General features: G+C 52.3%; 1 protein-coding gene and 1 long non-coding RNA gene across 3 annotated transcripts in view; one reads left to right on the top strand and one right to left on the bottom strand.

The window, feature by feature from the left end:
- Window positions 1-1,439: 1,439 nt before the first annotated feature.
- LOC108507734 lies at window positions 1,440-3,505 on the bottom strand. The gene is made up of 3 exons (XR_001878249.1): window positions 3,448-3,505; window positions 2,543-2,601; window positions 1,440-2,454 (listed from the first exon to the last, which is right to left on the bottom strand). It is a non-coding gene; the product is annotated as an uncharacterized LOC108507734 (long non-coding RNA).
- Window positions 3,506-4,417: 912 nt separating this feature from the next.
- The window catches only part of ELAC2 (elaC ribonuclease Z 2), a 13,894-nt gene continuing 2,022 nt past the window's right edge, over window positions 4,418-16,289 (top strand). The window contains exons 1-22 of one of the 2 annotated variants that reach the window (XM_017835978.1): window positions 4,418-4,608; window positions 4,852-4,902; window positions 4,981-5,051; window positions 5,688-5,752; window positions 6,378-6,435; window positions 6,929-6,997; window positions 7,479-7,634; window positions 8,155-8,213; window positions 9,060-9,118; window positions 9,207-9,279; window positions 10,110-10,222; window positions 10,832-10,930; window positions 11,119-11,257; window positions 11,342-11,427; window positions 12,399-12,508; window positions 12,766-12,862; window positions 13,281-13,419; window positions 14,027-14,065; window positions 14,226-14,335; window positions 14,795-14,894; window positions 14,974-15,094; window positions 15,261-15,339. In XM_017835978.1, the coding sequence (XP_017691467.1) occupies window positions 4,418-4,608; window positions 4,852-4,902; window positions 4,981-5,051; window positions 5,688-5,752; window positions 6,378-6,435; window positions 6,929-6,997; window positions 7,479-7,634; window positions 8,155-8,213; window positions 9,060-9,118; window positions 9,207-9,279; window positions 10,110-10,222; window positions 10,832-10,930; window positions 11,119-11,257; window positions 11,342-11,427; window positions 12,399-12,508; window positions 12,766-12,862; window positions 13,281-13,419; window positions 14,027-14,065; window positions 14,226-14,335; window positions 14,795-14,894; window positions 14,974-15,094; window positions 15,261-15,339 (2,084 nt within the window). The remainder of the gene's footprint in view (window positions 4,609-4,851; window positions 4,903-4,980; window positions 5,052-5,687; window positions 5,753-6,377; window positions 6,436-6,928; window positions 6,998-7,478; window positions 7,635-8,154; window positions 8,214-9,059; window positions 9,119-9,206; window positions 9,280-10,109; window positions 10,223-10,831; window positions 10,931-11,118; window positions 11,258-11,341; window positions 11,428-12,398; window positions 12,509-12,765; window positions 12,863-13,280; window positions 13,420-14,026; window positions 14,066-14,225; window positions 14,336-14,794; window positions 14,895-14,973; window positions 15,095-15,260; window positions 15,340-16,289) is intronic. The other variant, XM_017835979.1, reaches the window with a different exon arrangement.

Genomic DNA, 16,289 nt, shown 5'->3' with positions numbered 1-16,289 from the left:
AATCTCCCTTGTGGCACGGCTGATGCTATTGCTGCAGCTGGGTTAGTTACCCAAACTCTGCATTACTCTGTGTTATTGGAGCATTAATGGGCCACATGGGGAATGTTTCCTCACAGCCCTGAGGCAGTGCTGGGTTTATGGTGACTCTCCAAGCTGGGAGTGATCCTTGTGTGTGATCACTGGGAAGGTGACGGAGGATTTGAGGAAATCAGACTGTAATTTAGCATTTACTATCAAACGGCCGGGAGATCTGTTCCAGGAGACACAGAATCCCAGAATGGCTGGGGTGGGAAGGGATTCATTCAGTTCCAACTCCCTGCCATGGGCAGGGACACCTTCCACTAGACCAGGTTGCTCCAAGCCTCATCCAACCTGGCCTTGGACACTTCCAGGGATGGGGCAGCCACAGCTTCTCTGGGCAACCTGTGCCAGGGCCTCCCCACCCTCACAGCCAAGAATTTTTTCCCAATAACCCACTTAACCCTGCTCTCTTTCAGTTTCAAACTATTGTCCCTTGTCCTGTCATTCCATGGCCCTGTAAATAGTCCCTCTCCATCTTTCCTTTGCTCTCTTCAGGTGCTGGAAGGCTGCAATTAGGGCACCCTGAAGCTTCTCTTCTCCAGGCTGAACAATCCCAATTCTCTCCCCTTTCCTCACAGCAGAGGTTCTCCATCCTTCTGATCATCTCGGTGCCTTCTTTGGACTCTCTCCAGAAGCTCCATGTCCTTCCTGTGCTGGGACTCCAGAGCTGGAGGGACCTTCAGAGTGCCCACACTGTTGCAGCAGCTGCTTTGCTGCAGAACGGGCCCTCCCAGCTGGACCAGCAGGAGCCCCTCCCAGTCATTCACTTTACAGCTGCTGCAGGGACTGAACTCTGGGATGTCCCCACTTCTCCACCAACTGATCTGTTCAACTGGGACCCCTCTCACCCCAGACAAGGACCAAACTGCGAAACAAAAGACATTTCCTCCTAAACAGTGATCCAGTCTTTGAAATTCCTCCCCCTGTGAGAGGTGTCAGATCACCCTGCAGCCCAAACAGCCAAGGGCACTCAGTGCTGACATCAAGCATAAGCCTCCTATCAGGCTCAGAGTCTTATGTACTTCCAGTGAAATCTCCATAAGACTAATGAGATATTACAGGCAGTTCTGTCACATGGCAGAAATGCAGTCATAGCTCTCCACAGTTGCCTGTGCACGCAAAGCCAAGCCAGCAAGGTTGGACAGAACTGCCAGGATTCATACAATGAAAAATACCACACACTGCCTTGGTTACTTCACCCACTAAAGAAACACTGGCTGGAGCCCCCATGCCAGCTGGTCAGAGCCCTAAGAAAACTCTTGTGCTTTCAAAGTATTTAAAAAATGCATTAAGCACAAAAAAAGGTATTTTCATACCTCCTAATTCACCTGAGCAGAAAAACATTTCCAGGGGGAGGGAATGATACAGAAGTGAGGCAGGAACGCACAGACAGAACACTTGCCTTTGGAAACTCCAGCTTTTATTGGGAAGCATTCTAAAAATCAAAGAATCACAGAGTGAAGGGACCCACAAGGATCATCGAGTCCAGCTCCTGGCCCTGCACAGGACACCCCAACAAGAGTTTAAGATCTAAGCTGATGTTTCCCTTCTCATGTGGCTACAGGGTGCAGAGCCAAGTGCCAAGGCTGCAGCACTGTAATGTGGAAAATGTGTGTGAACAAAGAGTTTGCCATTCAAAGGAACAAACAAACCTTTTCTTTAACCCAGAAGTGGGAATACCCAGGGAAAACTACTGTGCTACTTTGAGCTGTTGTGTGAAGAGATGGGAATCAGAAGGATAAATGTTAGATGTATTATAGGTCTGAAGGAAGTCTAACAGAACAGCTGTAAACAGCCATGACAAGATCTGGAGGTCTAGAGAGGTCCTCACTCAAAAGGCTGTTTGGATCACTGGAAGACAAAGGGAAGAACATTGCACTAAGAATAAAGGGAGACAGTGTTTGGAAAGCAAAGCACTGGGAAAGATAAGGTTTGCCTTTGGAACTCAGGAAGACAAGGGATATTGATGGTCAGTACTGTTTATGTTGGGGTACTCTGGTTACAGTAACATTAGTGGCTCTTTTTGAAGCAAACAGAAAGCCTGAGAGCTCACACTGGGTTTGGAGAGCTGGAAAATAAACAGAGCTGCAGCCTGGTGTTTGTACACAGGCCCTGAACAGGCTCCTGTGGGAGAGGAGCAGGAGGGAATGGTAGGCCTGGAGAATCACAGGGGGACTGGAGCTTGGAGGGGGCCTTGAGAGGTCCAACCGGCTGCTGGAGGTCAGACCAGGGGCCTCAGGGCTGTGTCCAGCCTGGGCCTGGCAGCCAAGGAGAGGAAGGGACTGCCCAGCTGTGTGTGTGCCTGTGCCTGCCCCAGTGCAGCTCTGCCTGCTTCTGAGAGCTGTAATTATGGGAAGGATGGCTGGAGTTCCCCTGAAGACAAGGCCATACAAAGATTTAGCTGGACAACACCCAAGTGCCTGCTGTTGCCCTGTGCCCCAGGCTGGGATCTCCTACTCACACTGGCAGCCCCATCTCCTGGGCTTTAGCTACCAGGAATTTCCCCTTCTTTGGGTGAATCTGAAAAGAGAAAAACAGAATTATCAGCCAAATAAAGAGGGTCAGGAAACATGATCCACGTACTCCCAGTTTAAGTCTTTCCCCACAAGCCAAGGGAATATTTTTTTTTTCCTTTTCAGTTCCACAGCCACTGCTCTAATTTAACCCAAAAACCTTTGACCAGACTGTCTGCTTTCCAAGACCAGGCTGCTGCTTCTTGCTCCCTCCTTTAGCCAAGCAAGCAGGACAGCCTGTCCTGCTGGGAGGGTTGAGGAAGAATGGAACCTCCACACTCTTAACAGCTGCTCCACAAAGAACACATGTAAAAAACCATCTCCAATTTTACACAGTCCTACTCCTGCTACAGCAACTCCAACATCGGAAAAGCAGAAACACATTAGAGCTGCAAAGTACTACTTGAAAATGCTGCCTCCAGTTACATCTGTCCAGCAAGATGAAATGTCCTCATGGCATCAGGGAGCACCTCCTTACAGAGAGGGAGGTCAAACACTGCAACAGGCTTCCCCAAGAGGTGGTCAATACCCCAAGCCTGACAGTGTTTAAGAGATGCCCTCAATAATATGCTTTCAATTTTGAGCAGCCAAAAGTGCTCAGGCACTTGGACTGGATGGTTCAACCCTGGAAGTGTCCAAGGCCAGGTTGGACAAGGCTTGCAGCAACCTGGGCTAGTGGAAGGTGTCCCTGCCCATGGCAGGGGGGTTACAACTAGACTATCTTCAAGGTCCCTTCCAACCCAAACCATTCTGGGATGTCAGGTGATCATTGTAGGGCCCTTCCCACAGAAATGCTGTTCTATTCTCCAATGTGTTCTGTGTTGGTTTTAGAGACCTCTGTGCCCAAGCTTACTTTACAAAGAAAAGCCATCACCAGGTCAGCATTCCTACTTGCACACTTCTGCTCAGCATTTCCTTACCGAGAGGGAGGTCAAACACTGGACCGATTTCCTGGAGAGGTTCTCGAGGAAACCTGCACTTGACCTTCGTGCTTCTCCTCCTCCTCCGTGCAGGGACGGGCTGCGGAGGCACCGGAACCCGCCGGGGCCGGTGAACGGGGCAGGGTGAGCTCTGGGGGAACCGTGAGCTGCCCACCCTTGGCACGGCAAAGCAGAGCGGCGGCACAGCCCGAGGAGGGACACCGGGACACACGGCGGGGTTGGAGGGAGGGTGAGGGGAGAAAAGCGAGCGGTTCATTGCTGGGGTCTCCTCGCGGAGGCGCCGGCTCCGGGGTATTGCTGTGTTACTGCGCCGGAATCAGTGGCTCTATGGAACGGGTCACCCACTGGAAAGCTGGGGTGGGACCGGCGAGGAATCCGCGCCCGGCTGTGGGTGTGAGGAGCCGGCAGCGACAGTGCCTGGCACTGGGCACGTGACGGCAGAGGATGTGGAATGGCAGGGCCGGGAATGGCGGGACCGTGAGTGGCGGGACCCGGAACGCCCCCAAGGCCCCCGCCCCGCTCCGGCGCGGCCACGTGACACGGCCGGGCAGGGCCCTGGCGACTGAGGAGGCGGGGCGACCGGGCAGAGTCTCTCTCTCCATTGGTTCGTCTGCATCACGTGGCTCGAGAAGGCGGGCCGGCCGGGGCATTCCTCGTCTCTCATTGGCTGTCCCGCCCCTCATGGCGGCGCGGCGTGGACGCCGGCGCGGGCGATTGGCGGGGGGCGGGTGCGCGCGGATGTGGGCGCTGGTGCGGGCGCTGTCGCCGGGCCGCGCGCTCGTGTGGGGGCGGGCGGGGAGTGGGGCCGGGATCGGGATCGGGGCCGGGATCGGGATCGGGGCCGGGATCGGGGTCGTCAGGGCCGGGTCCCGCGGCTGGGCCATGTCCGAGGGCCCCTCGGCGGCGCGGCCCGCGCGGCGGCCCAAGGACGTACCGCGGCACGTGTGGGCCCGCGAGCGGCGGCGCAGCGCGGGCGGGAGCCTGGCCGGGCCCAACACCGTGTACGTGCAGGTGGTGGCGGCCGGGACGCGGGACGCGGGGGCAGCCGTGTACGTGTTCTCCGAGTTCAACCGGTCAGTCCCGGGCCGGGAGTGGGGATGGGATCGGGACTGGGACGGGGACCGGTGTGGTGGCTGGGGCAGGGAATCGGGCTGGGGCTGGGAAGGGAGACGGAGATGGAGAAGGGGATGGGGATGGTGCGGGGAATGGGGCTGGAGTCGGGACCGGAACCGGGACCGGTGTAGGGGCCGGGGATGGGGCTGGGGTCGGGACCGGTCGCCCGTCCCGGGCCGCCCTGACGCCCCTTTTCCCCCCAGGTACCTTTTCAACTGCGGCGAGGGCACCCAGCGGGCCATGCAGGAGCACAAGTAAGTGGGGACACCGGGGGGACGCCCCAAGGCTGGATCGGCCCCTCTGACTCCCGCGCACGCTGTGTCCCCCCGCAGGCTGAAGATCTCCCACCTGGACAGCATCTTCCTCAGCAGGGTGGCCTGGGCCAATGTTGGGGGGCTGCCAGGTGAGCGGGGGGGCTGGCACGGCCACGGGGGCGGCTCTGCGGGCCGAGGGTGGTCGCTTGGTGAGGTTGGGGTTTTTATAGGTCCTGGCAGGACCAGGGATGGTGCCGTCACAGGGCCTGGGCTCACAGGGCCTGGGCTGCACGTGGGGCTCTGTGACAGTGCAGACACATGGTGGGACAGGCCCTGCCTGCCGATCCTGCAGGGCTTTATCTTCCCAAAATCTCCCAGAGCAGAAGGTGTTACCACTATTGTGTTGCCAGCAGGGAGCTGCTGATGAGTTAGGCTGGTTTGAGTCCAAAGGAATGACAAAGGTTTGTGGCCACCACTGTCCTTAAAGCAGGAGGAGGTTAGAACAGATGGCTTAGGATCTTGTCCATTAAAATTCTGGAAATCTCCAAGAAAAGAGGATGTTACAATATGTTCAGATACCTTGCTCCAAATGATGGCTACCCAGATGTGTAGATATTTTCTTTCTCTGCAGAGATAAGTGACAAAGCTGAGGCAAAATTGAATTTGCATCTGAGCTCAGTTCAGGCTGAGGTCCAGCACTCCTGCACACTGAGAGGGATCTTTCTTCTGGGATCTCCCAGCAGTAACTGGGGCTGTGATAAAGCTGTTTCCCTGCTTGTTTTCAGGTATGATTCTCACCTTAAAGGCTATAGGGCTTCAGAGATGTATGTTCCTGGGGCCACCAAAGCTGGTAAGTAGGGGAAGGTGCAGAAGGGAGAGCAAACCCTTGAAATGTTAAAGTTCACACTGTAATTGGGAGAGGTGGTGGCAAAGTGAATCTTTGTGCAGGTGTAAAATGCTGGTGTGAGTAAGTGTCAGCCAGGAGGGCTGCCTTCAAAATCCAAATCACAGGACAGTGTAAGACTTCTGCCCCTTAAAACTGTCCTGTCACCTTGTATCCTGATAAATCATCTTTTGAGAGAAGTGAGTTCTTTGTTCCCTTGTCTGCTCCCTCTGGGTTTTATGTCAATAGAAACTCAGTCTGATCTCCTGCTTAAGGAGGTCCTTGCCAGCCTAATGCAACGTCTGGACTGAAAATTCGCAATCCTCAGCATTGTTTTATTTCCATGCAGTTTCTGCTGACTAATTCTATGGATGGAAGGGGTGGGGACTGTGGTTCTTTGTTATCCTTTCTCTTTCCAAACATGCTGTGCCCGCTGGAGGTGGGACCCCTGCCCAGAGCTGCCTGGGTTCTACCCAGATTTGTCTGACTGGGCACTGAGCCTTTCCCTTCTCTGGAGTACCTGTAGGTGCTGGAAGCGGTGCTTGTCCTGGCACTGCTTGTGCCACCTCCTGATACACCGTCTCTTTTCCAGCAAAACTACTTGAAGGCCATTCGCCTCTTTCCGGGGCCTCTCAAAAGGATGGATTTAGGTATGTAGGTCAGGGGTGTGAGCAAGTGAACTTGTAATATCTTGTTTCATCTGTAATCACAGTTACATTGAACAGCAACAACTTCAGAGTAAATGCCTCTGGTTTGGATCCACTCAGAGAAAGTTTTAAACATCTGTTTTGCTCTGCTACACTGTTCAAACCCCTCACAACAGTGTCTCCAACTCTGTCCCTGCTGGGGGGCTGCCAGACTGACTGATCCACACAGCATTTGGTTTTAAAACTCTGTGAAGGCAGTTTGCTTCCAGAGTCTGCCAGTGAGTTTGCTCACTGGTATCATGGACAACTCCCTGAGGATGGTGGGCTTTTAAAACTTCAAATATTCATTGGGGTTTGAAGTTAGGCAGAGAAAGGCAAAGGGAAGGTTCAGCAGGTTGTGTTTAAGAAAGAAAAAGACACTTTTCTGATTTGCATTGTTGTAGAGTGTGAGTCTCTGCTTATGAAGGTGTTAATGCTGTGTTTGATCTCTTCTTAGCTGTGCAGTTGCACACAGAGCCCGAGTACAAGGATGAGACAATGACAGTCTACCAGATACCTCTGACAGGTGAGCACCTGATGCTGCACTGACGCAGGGCAAGCACAGTTAAGGTGGTTCAAGGAGCAGCTTTTGTTTGCCATCCTGAGTAAGCAGAAGTTCATTAATTTGTGTGTTTTTGTAAGGAGAAGGATCTTGTTCAAAGAAACAAGACCTGCTGAGTCAAGGCCTTGGCTTGTTCCTTTAGGTGTGGGTGGGTGGAATGATGTCAAAGCCAGATCCCTGGGTTTGGCTGTCTCAGCTAGCTGAGTTCGTGCTGCTGAAAATTGTGATACTGCGAGTGCAGCACAGACTTGACAGAGTTTAACAGTTTGGGGAGGAGGACTTGTATGAGGGATGGCTCCCAAAATAAGTGACTGGAGGGCTGGAGGTCTGTATTTTGGCGCAATTTAAACATGCCTGTCATGGAAGGTGGAATGCTACTCCCGGTTTTCTTATCTGTCCCTTTTGATTGAGTGATCTTTGTCTGCTTTTACTGGATTTGGGACAGAAAAACCACTGGCTGCTGAAAGTAAATCACCCCAGAGTCCTGGAGCATCAACCCAAGGTGAAAACAGCCCTAAAGGGGACACAGGGCCTGGATCCCCGAGAGCTGCACAGCAAAGCTTGGAAGAGAGCAAAGGAAATGAAAGCCCAAAGCAAACAGGTGAAAAACATGGAATGGCCTTTTAAACTTTAATGAGATCAAGCTGAATTAAGGGTATGCATTTGTCCTCCGAGCCATTTGCTCTCTGGAAGTGAGGTCTACAGAGAAGCTCAACTGGAGGATTCCATGAAGCAGAATGTGTTCTGTGCTTTGGAACCTGACACAGAACTCATAAGGGACCTCATAAGGCCTAGAAACTGGGCTTGATTCCTGCTGGGGTGTGATTAGTCCCTGTAGCAGTTTGCTTCTAGCTGGGGTGTGTGCTCCAGCCTTTGTAATATAATTACAGCTGTATGTTGGGCTGATTGTTTTTCCGTCTTGGCTTTAGTTTGGTTTCTTGTAGCTGAAGCCATGGGCTCTCTGGCCGTGGGTGCTCGTACGTTTTGCTGCTGGATTCCAAGTTGGGCGGATGATGTTCCTGTGTTGCTCCTGTTAATGCTTTAGCAAATATTGGCACATTTTGGTTTTAAGGAAAGTGACAGTGAGTGATGATTTTGAGTAGTTTTGCTTTCTTTTGCAGGTGATGAGCGGAAGTGTGCAAGTAGGAATGCTGACCTGGTGATGGCTTTTCTTTGTAAAGTAAGCTTGGGCACAGAGGTCTCTAAAACCAACACAGAACACATTGGAGAATAGAACAGCATTTCTGTGGGAAGGGCCCTACAATGATCACCTGACATCCCAGAATGGTTTGGGTTGGAAGGGACCTTGAAGATAGTCTAGTTGTAACCCCCCTGCCATGGGCAGGGACACCTTCCACTAGCCCAGGTTGCTGCAAGCCTTGTCCAACCTGGCCTTGGACACTTCCAGGGTTGAACCATCCAGTCCAAGTGCCTGAGCACTTTTGGCTGCTCAAAATTGAAAGCATATTATTGAGGGCATCTCTTAAACACTGTCAGGCTTGGGGTATTGACCACCTCTTGGGGAAGCCTGTTGCAGTGTTTGACCTCCCTCTCTGTAAGGAGGTGCTCCCTGATGCCATGAGGACATTTCATCTTGCTGGACAGATGTAACTGGAGGCAGCATTTTCAAGTAGTACTTTGCAGCTCTAATGTGTTTCTGCTTTTCCGATGTTGGAGTTGCTGTAGCAGGAGTAGGACTGTGTAAAATTGGAGATGGTTTTTTACATGTGTTCTTTGTGGAGCAGCTGTTAAGAGTGTGGAGGTTCCATTCTTCCTCAACCCTCCCAGCAGGACAGGCTGTCCTGCTTGCTTGGCTAAAGGAGGGAGCAAGAAACAGCAGCCTGGTCTTGGAAAGCAGACAGTCTGGTCAAAGGCTTTTGGGTTAAATTAGAGCAGTGGCTGTGGAACTGAAAAGGAAAAAAAAAATATTCCCTTGGCTTGTGGGGAAAGACTTAAACTGGGAGTACGTGGATCATGTTTCCTGACCCTCTTTATTTGGCTGATAATTCTGTTTTTCTCTTTTCAGATTCACCCAAAGAAGGGGAAATTCCTGGTAGCTAAAGCCCAGGAGATGGGGCTGCCAGTGTGAGTAGGAGATCCCAGCCTGGGGCACAGGGCAACAGCAGGCACTTGGGTGTTGTCCAGCTAAATCTTTGTATGGCCTTGTTTTCAGGGGAACTCCAGCCATCCTTCCCATAATTACAGCTCTCAAAAATGGGGAGAGCATCACTTTTGAAGGCAAAGAGGTAAGATGTGTCCGTACTTCTGCTGTGGCTTTGCCACCCGCCGTCCTTCACTGGGCTCCCAGTGACAAGCTTTTGTGCAGAATGGTTTTCCTACCAGTAGGTACTGGGGTTGTTCCATCTCTGTACTGTTGGTGAATGTGTGTGTCTGGGGCAGTTGAAGTTATGATTAAAGAAGTACACTCCAAAATAAATACCTGTGTGGGTATGGCTGGATGTTTGCTGTTTGGCAGAGCTTCTTCCCCTCACCTTCCCAAAGCTGATGCAGATCTAGGAGCAAGCTAGTGGAGTTAATCCTTGCATTTTTTAAATCTGGGGATTGAATGCCTGTGTAGCCATAACTCCCTCCTTACTGTGTTTGCACTTCTTATATCAAAAGAAGTTCAGTGGTTCCTGGGTGCAGGGTCTGAATCTCTCAAACACTGGAGTGAGAGGCAGAGCCAGCTCTGGCCATGGCCCAGGTGATCTTTAAGTGAAGATCCTGATCTGGGAGAGAGGATTGACATATCTTTGTGTCACAAGAATTTCACAGAGCCTTTTTTTCACTTGAACATGCTTTTTCTACCTCCTGAATCTGCCACGGGAGTCTAAAAGCTGCTAAAATTCCTTTCCTTAAATTTGATTGTGGTTTGCCCTGGGATCTGGGTGGGGATTTGTTGTTCCACAGTGTGCCATGAGAGCAGAAGGGGAACAAGAACTGCCCTGACTGGATTTGCTGAGCATTGAGAGGGGCTGCTGGGGGGCTGCCTGGTGGAACAACTGCTGACAGAGCAGCGCAGGAAGGGCTGTGTGCAGACACTGTTTGTGGTGTGACCATTGTGTATCTCCTGCAGCTATTCCCTGAGGAGCTGTGCACCCCCACGGATCCTGGCCCTGTGTTCCTGGTGCTGGAGTGTCCCCACGAGGGCTTTGTGGATGCTGTGTGTGAGAACGAGACCTTCCGCAGGTAGGGGGGTCACCTGCAGGCTTTGGGGAAGGAGCCCTGTGCTGAGCTCTGCCAAAGAGGAGCTCTTGTCCTGGTCTGGATGTGCTGGTTCTTGTGGCTGAGGGCTGAGCTCTTTGGCACTGTTAAGGAGCTCAACATGCAAGAAAGGACTGGTGGTGCATTTTGAGGCTTTTAGGAAAGGCAGGATCTGTGGGAATCTGTGACTGTCATAGACCTGTCTTCCCTCAGGGGCCCCCAGAGCAGGAATGTGCACTGGTGTCTGGCTGGGGAGCAGTGGCGGTTGCTGCTTCCCTGGGTACTGGAAGCCTGGACTGCACATAACAAGTCTGTAGGGCTCATGCTGGGGCATGTTTGGCTCATGGGGGCCCTGCAGATGTTGTTGTTGATGGAGGAGAGGAATTGGCCTGTGGGGGATGGTGGAGGTGTCAGCAGATGATGGGTCTGAGCCTTGTGCTTTGGTGCTGTGGAGCCTGGAGCTCCTGGGCTGTGCTCTGAAGGTCTGTGCTCTGTCCGCGAGGGGCATCTCTGGGAGCACCAGGGTGAGAGGGGAGGGTATCCCAAGGAATGGACTAAAGCACAGGTATTTTTCCTGTGTTTGAATGTGCCCAGGTACCAAGAGGGACTTCCTGAGAACCAGGTGGCCTTGGTTATTCACATAACTCCTGAATCAGTGCTCCGAGACAGCCGCTACCAGCAGTGGATGCAGAGGTATGTGGTCCTCTGGTTACTGGGTTTGTGACTCTGTTGGCAGCATCCTGTTCTTGTTTTTCCTGAAGTACAAAGAGCTGTTGGCTGGCAGCAGGTCTCTGCTGGCTCAGGTGAGATCTTTAGCTCAGGTGTGCACACGTGCGCAATGTGGGGCTGAAGCTGTTGTGCATGTTCTTGTCCTCTGACAGATTTGGCCCCGGGACTCAGCATCTGGTGCTCAATGAAAACTCCTCAGCCGTGCACAACCCACGCAGCTACAAGATCCAAACTCAGCTGAACCTCATCCACCCTGAGATCTTCCCTCTGCTCACCACCTACCAGAGCAAGGTAGGCCAGGCCCTGCCCATGTGCCCTGTGCCCTGAGCACAGCCCGTGTTCCATGTGCCCTTCCATGTCCCCTCCTCCCCGCAGGAAGCAGAGGCTGAGTGCTGGGTGCCCATCGTGCGAGGGGAGTGCCTCCTCAAGTACCACTTCAGGCCACAGCAGGAGTGGCAGAGGTCAGTGGGAATCTCTGACTTCCCAGGTTTTTGGGTTTTGTCTTGAAGCAGCTTTTCAGTGAGGGAGGACACTGTGTCAGCATCCTTTGCAGATCCTTTCTGCCAGGCTGCCAACTGTGTCTGGAAGGCTGTGTCCCTGTCCCTGAAAGTCTTGGACAAGGTGTAGGGCATGGATGAGTGAACCACTGAAAACAACAGCTGACCAATGGTTTGCAGTATTGTTTCTGTCCCTCACTCCTGTAGCCTCATGGTCCTCTGTCCTTTGCTTTGACTCATGCTGTGCACCCAACCGTGGCTGTGGCAGAGCAGACAGGGGCAAGAAGAGAGTTTTTGGGGAGCCCAGTGAAAGGCAATGTCTGAAGATCCAGAAAGTCTGATATCAGAGCTGAAAGCTCCAGGTGGTTAAACAGTTGTCAGCTTTGCTTGTGCTGGCCTTGTGGGCAAGTGGGTGAAGCTGCTCAGTGAGAACCTTAAGGGCCAGGGACCACATGGTGCAAGAGGATTCCAGGCTCAGATTTCTGGCTCTGTTGGGCAGAACAGGAGGGCCCAGGTGCCAAGAAGAGTTTAAGTTTCTCTGCTCAAGGTGTCTGAAGGCCTGTAGTACTGCACGTGCTCTGATGCAGGCCCAGGGCACAAGTCTCTTATGCTTTTCAGTGGAGCCTGGAGCCCTTTTGGGTGGCTGCTCCTCTTCCAGGACCCTCCGTGCTGCCTTGCAGTGCCCTCTAGTGTCTGGCAGCCCTGGATCAGGACATGGTTCTATTCCAGGAGCTTCTCCAGTTTGGTGGAATGATCATTATTGTGGTTGGCTCAGCCCAACTAGGCCTTTTTGGGACACACCACACTTGTGGACATGTCTTCTCCTCAGAACTTGGAAAGAGTGTTTGCCCCCTTGTTGTAAGGCTGTTGTGGCACAGGAAGGGCTATTTCAGTGCCTGCTCTGCCCCATTCTGATATGTGGCCTGTTCTTGCAGAGATGCTGTGACTGTCTGTGATCACAACACCTTTGTTAGTGAAGCCTTGGACCTCCCTGACTTCCAGACCCGTGTGAAGGAGTGCAAAGAGAGCCTGTCTGCTGTACCAGGTGTGGATCAGGAACCTGGCTTGGATCAGTGCAATGGGAAGTAGGAGCTTTTGGTGCCCCACTGCTTTAGAGCCCAGACAAAGCTGTGAAGTGGTGGTGCTTGTTTTGCCTTCCCTTGTAAACCTGCTGCTGAGGGAGGGAAAACTGACTGTGCTGGGCATGTTGGCTCTGGAGTTACTGGGCTGGTGAACTGAATGGTGTCTGACTGGGCAGTATGTGGATAACACTTACAGATCCTTGTTGTCTGTTTTCTCTAGCAAATGTGGGTGCTTATCCTGAAATTGTGTTCCTGGGAACAGGATCTGCAATTCCAATGAAGATCCGAAATGTCAGTTCCACACTGGTGAATACCAGGTAAATCCCAGTGCCCTGCATTCTGCCTGAGGAGGCTCAATGTCTCAGGGGTGCTGCCCAAGGGCTGATCTAAGCAGTGCTGGTGACACAGGGTGAGTGCCCCATCCTGGAGCCTGCACTTTCAGGCACCAGTCTCTCTGTAGGTGGGGAAGAGTCAAGAGCCACCTGTAAAGCCAAGCATTTAATGTCTCCATTTTACCATCTGCCCCAAGGGCGTGCTCGGCATCTGCACAAGACCAGAGTGAGGTGTGCAGACAGAACAGTCTCTAAAGCCTTGGCTTGTGGGGCTGGAGCAGCACTGCGGGGTGTAGAGCACTGGGATCTCTGTTTTCCAACCCAAAAGATCCCCCTTCCCAGCATGGCCCTGCTCAGAGCTCATACAGTGGCTGCCAGATGTCCCTGTCACTTGTCTCCCCAGTGCTACCCGATCCCTGCTCCTGGACTGTGGAGAAGGAACCTTTGGGCAGCTGTGCCGTCACTATGGAGAGCAGGTTGACCAAGTGCTGTGTAACCTCGTGGCTGTGTTTGTGTCCCACATGCACACGGACCATCACTCGGTGGGTTCAGTGTGGGAGGGGGCTCTGTGCACGTGTGCTCTGCTCTTTGGGATCAGCTGGAGCTCCAGCTGATGAGTGTGGGCTGCCCTGCTCTGCATTCCTCTCTGCATTCCTTCCCCAGGCACTGCTCCATCTGCCTGTGTTTCTAATTCCCTCTCCCTCCCCGTTTGGAGTCCCTGGAATCATCCAGAGTTGTAATTTTTTAGCAGTGTCCAACCCACCCCCCTCTACTGTTTGCAGTAAAGAGTCACAGATGGACCAGCTGATCTGTTCTAGACTGGGCCTGAGCAGGACATGGTGTGTGCTGCTCTGTTCTCTGGCCATCACACTGGCCACTGAGGAGCTGGATAGGGACTTACTGCTTACTGCTCTCCACCCTTCTGGGAAGGGTTGAGGGCCTTGGGGGCTTCTGGCCACCAGCTTGGGGCATAAGCAGTGTCAGTGTCACAGCAGCTCAGCAAGTTGCAGTTATTGAAAAGCAGTAATCAAGGATTTGTGACTGCAGGTTTGTTCTGACTCCAGGCTTGCTGAGCTGTGGTAGCACTGTTGCCATTCCCTCCCCAGGCATTTCTGACTGCAGCCTGTGTCCTGTTTGTTCCCTTTGCAGGGGCTGGTGCACATCCTGATGGAGCGAAGGAGAGCTTTTGTGAGTAGCCCTGGTGTTCCACTGCTCCTGAACTTGGCTTGGGGTGAGGGGAGAGGAACTTCTGAGTAGTGGAGAAGCACCAGCACTTCCCTAGATATTTCTTCTCTCTGATTTGGTGTACACCTAGTACTGATATTTTCCCCCACCTTTACTTTTCCAGGCAGCCCTTGGTCAGGCTTTCAGCCCTCTGTTTCTGGTAGCACCTGAGCAGATCATGCCTTGGCTACACGAGTACCACAACCACTGTGAAGAGATTCTCGGAGACATCAGGTGAGTGTTTTGTGTGGTGTGTGGAGAAAAGTCCTTGCTGGGTCCTTATTTAAGGCAAAACCCATCATCCATTCACCAGCCCCTTCACTGGAGGTGACTCTGAGTCCTTCCACTGCCTGTAGAATGAGGATGTGCACTTTGCAGAGGGCAGGATATGGTTTGTTACTCAGCTGTGCTGCTTAATAGAGGCTTACAGGCAGGCTTCCCTTCTCTGTGGGAAAAGACAGCTGGGCAAGTGGGAGAGAGAGTATTTGACAGTGGGGAAGAGGTGGTTGGGATAGTTACTGAGGCACCAGTGAAAGCAGGGGGAATGACAGACAGGTGCACTAAAGCACACCTTAGCCTTGTTCGTAAGGTGCTGAACGGAGGAGGAGAAACGGGAAAAATCAGCCACGTAAAAATTAGATCAGGTTTTACTTTGTGCCTATCCTTAGTTCTCTCTTCTTCCCTCCCTCACAGAATGATTCCTTCTCAGTCTCTTGTGAAAGGCTGTGAGAACATCAGACCTAAAGCCAAGGAGTTTGTGAGCTCTCTGTTAGAGAGCTACGATCTGGCTGAGGTAAGTTCCTGAGCTGGGGGCTCCATGGCTGCAAGGGGCAGGAGAGGACCTGGGCTCTAACACTTGTATCTGTGTTCAGTTTCAGACCTGTGAAGTCCAGCACTGTAAAAATGCTTTTGCATGTTCATTGATCCACAAATCTGGCTGGAAAGTAGTCTACTCTGGGGACACAATGCCCTGCATGGCCTTAGTGCGAATGGGTAGGTGACAGAACCTTCTGCTTGAAGAATCTCTTGGAAAAGTATCTGACATGGGCAACCCCAAACCCTTGGTGCTGTGCCTGCCATGCAATGCAAGGAGAGCTCATGTAGGCAGTTGAACTAGTCAGTCTTCAACTGAAAATTGAATATATGATGGTTTACACAGGTAAAGATGCCACCCTGCTGATCCATGAAGCCACGCTGGAAGATGGCCTGGAAAAAGAAGCTATAGAGAAGACCCACAGGTGGGGTGTGTTCTGCTGTCTGTCCCTGTTAAGGGAAATGTGCTGAGCTGGGTGTTTTCTTGCAGCTGGGGTGAAGGGCCCAAGTCCTGTAGAAGGTTCTGGTATAGAGCTTTTCCACACTAAAAACGGTGTGTTGCTAATTGCAGCAGCTCTGTAACCGTTGCAGCTCCTCTCAACATCCCTCAAAATAAATGGGGAAAGCTGTCAAGTAGATAGAGTACCCCCTGCTTGATTACATCTTGGACCTAAGCTTAGGGGATAGAAGGGTCATCCTGCCCTTGTAACTAAATGTGCAATTCCAGTGAGTTCTGCAGCCAGGAATTCCTCACCCTGCCCCCAGCAAACAAAGGGAAACCTGAGAGCAGCTGCATGGAATTACCTGCAAGTCACAGTGCAAGAGAGCTGGGCGTGCTGGCACCTCTGGGACAAGTGTTTGAAAAAGTCCCTGTCCCTAGGGACTTGTGGAGCTCTTAAATACAGACCTTCTTTTTTTTTGCCCTTTGGAAGTCAGAAACTTGCCCCAGGGCAGGCTTCCCCAGGGAAAGTGTGCTGGTTTAAGAGTCAACCAGCAGGGGAAATGAACTCAACTCAAAGGAGAGACCACAAGTCAGAATAACAATTTATTAAAACAACACAGCAAGCACAATCACACAAACAAACAATTGGTCCTAACCCACAAAACCCACATGTACAACCTGGTACCCTGGGGCATGAACAAAGTGGTGTTCCCGGGGCCCCGCCTGAGTCCAAAGAAAAGGGAGAGGGAAGAAACCCGCCGGTGGGAGAGCTGCTGCAGGCTGGTCAGAAGCGGTGATCGAAGTCCAGCAAAGGTCGAGAGCGACGAGCTGCAGTCTTCCCCCTGGATCCCACGAGCAGGTCCCCCAGTTCTGGAACTCCAGGTTTTTTTTATATTCTTCAGTTCAGGCAGGAATGGTCAGTTCTTCCCTCAC

This window comes from Lepidothrix coronata, unplaced genomic scaffold (assembly GCF_001604755.1).
Source record: "Lepidothrix coronata isolate B3197 unplaced genomic scaffold, Lepidothrix_coronata-1.0 Scaffold267, whole genome shotgun sequence".
NCBI lineage: Eukaryota > Metazoa > Chordata > Aves > Passeriformes > Pipridae > Lepidothrix > Lepidothrix coronata.
Note: the sequence above shows the minus strand (reverse complement) of the source record. Positions and strands in the feature narration are given on the sequence as shown.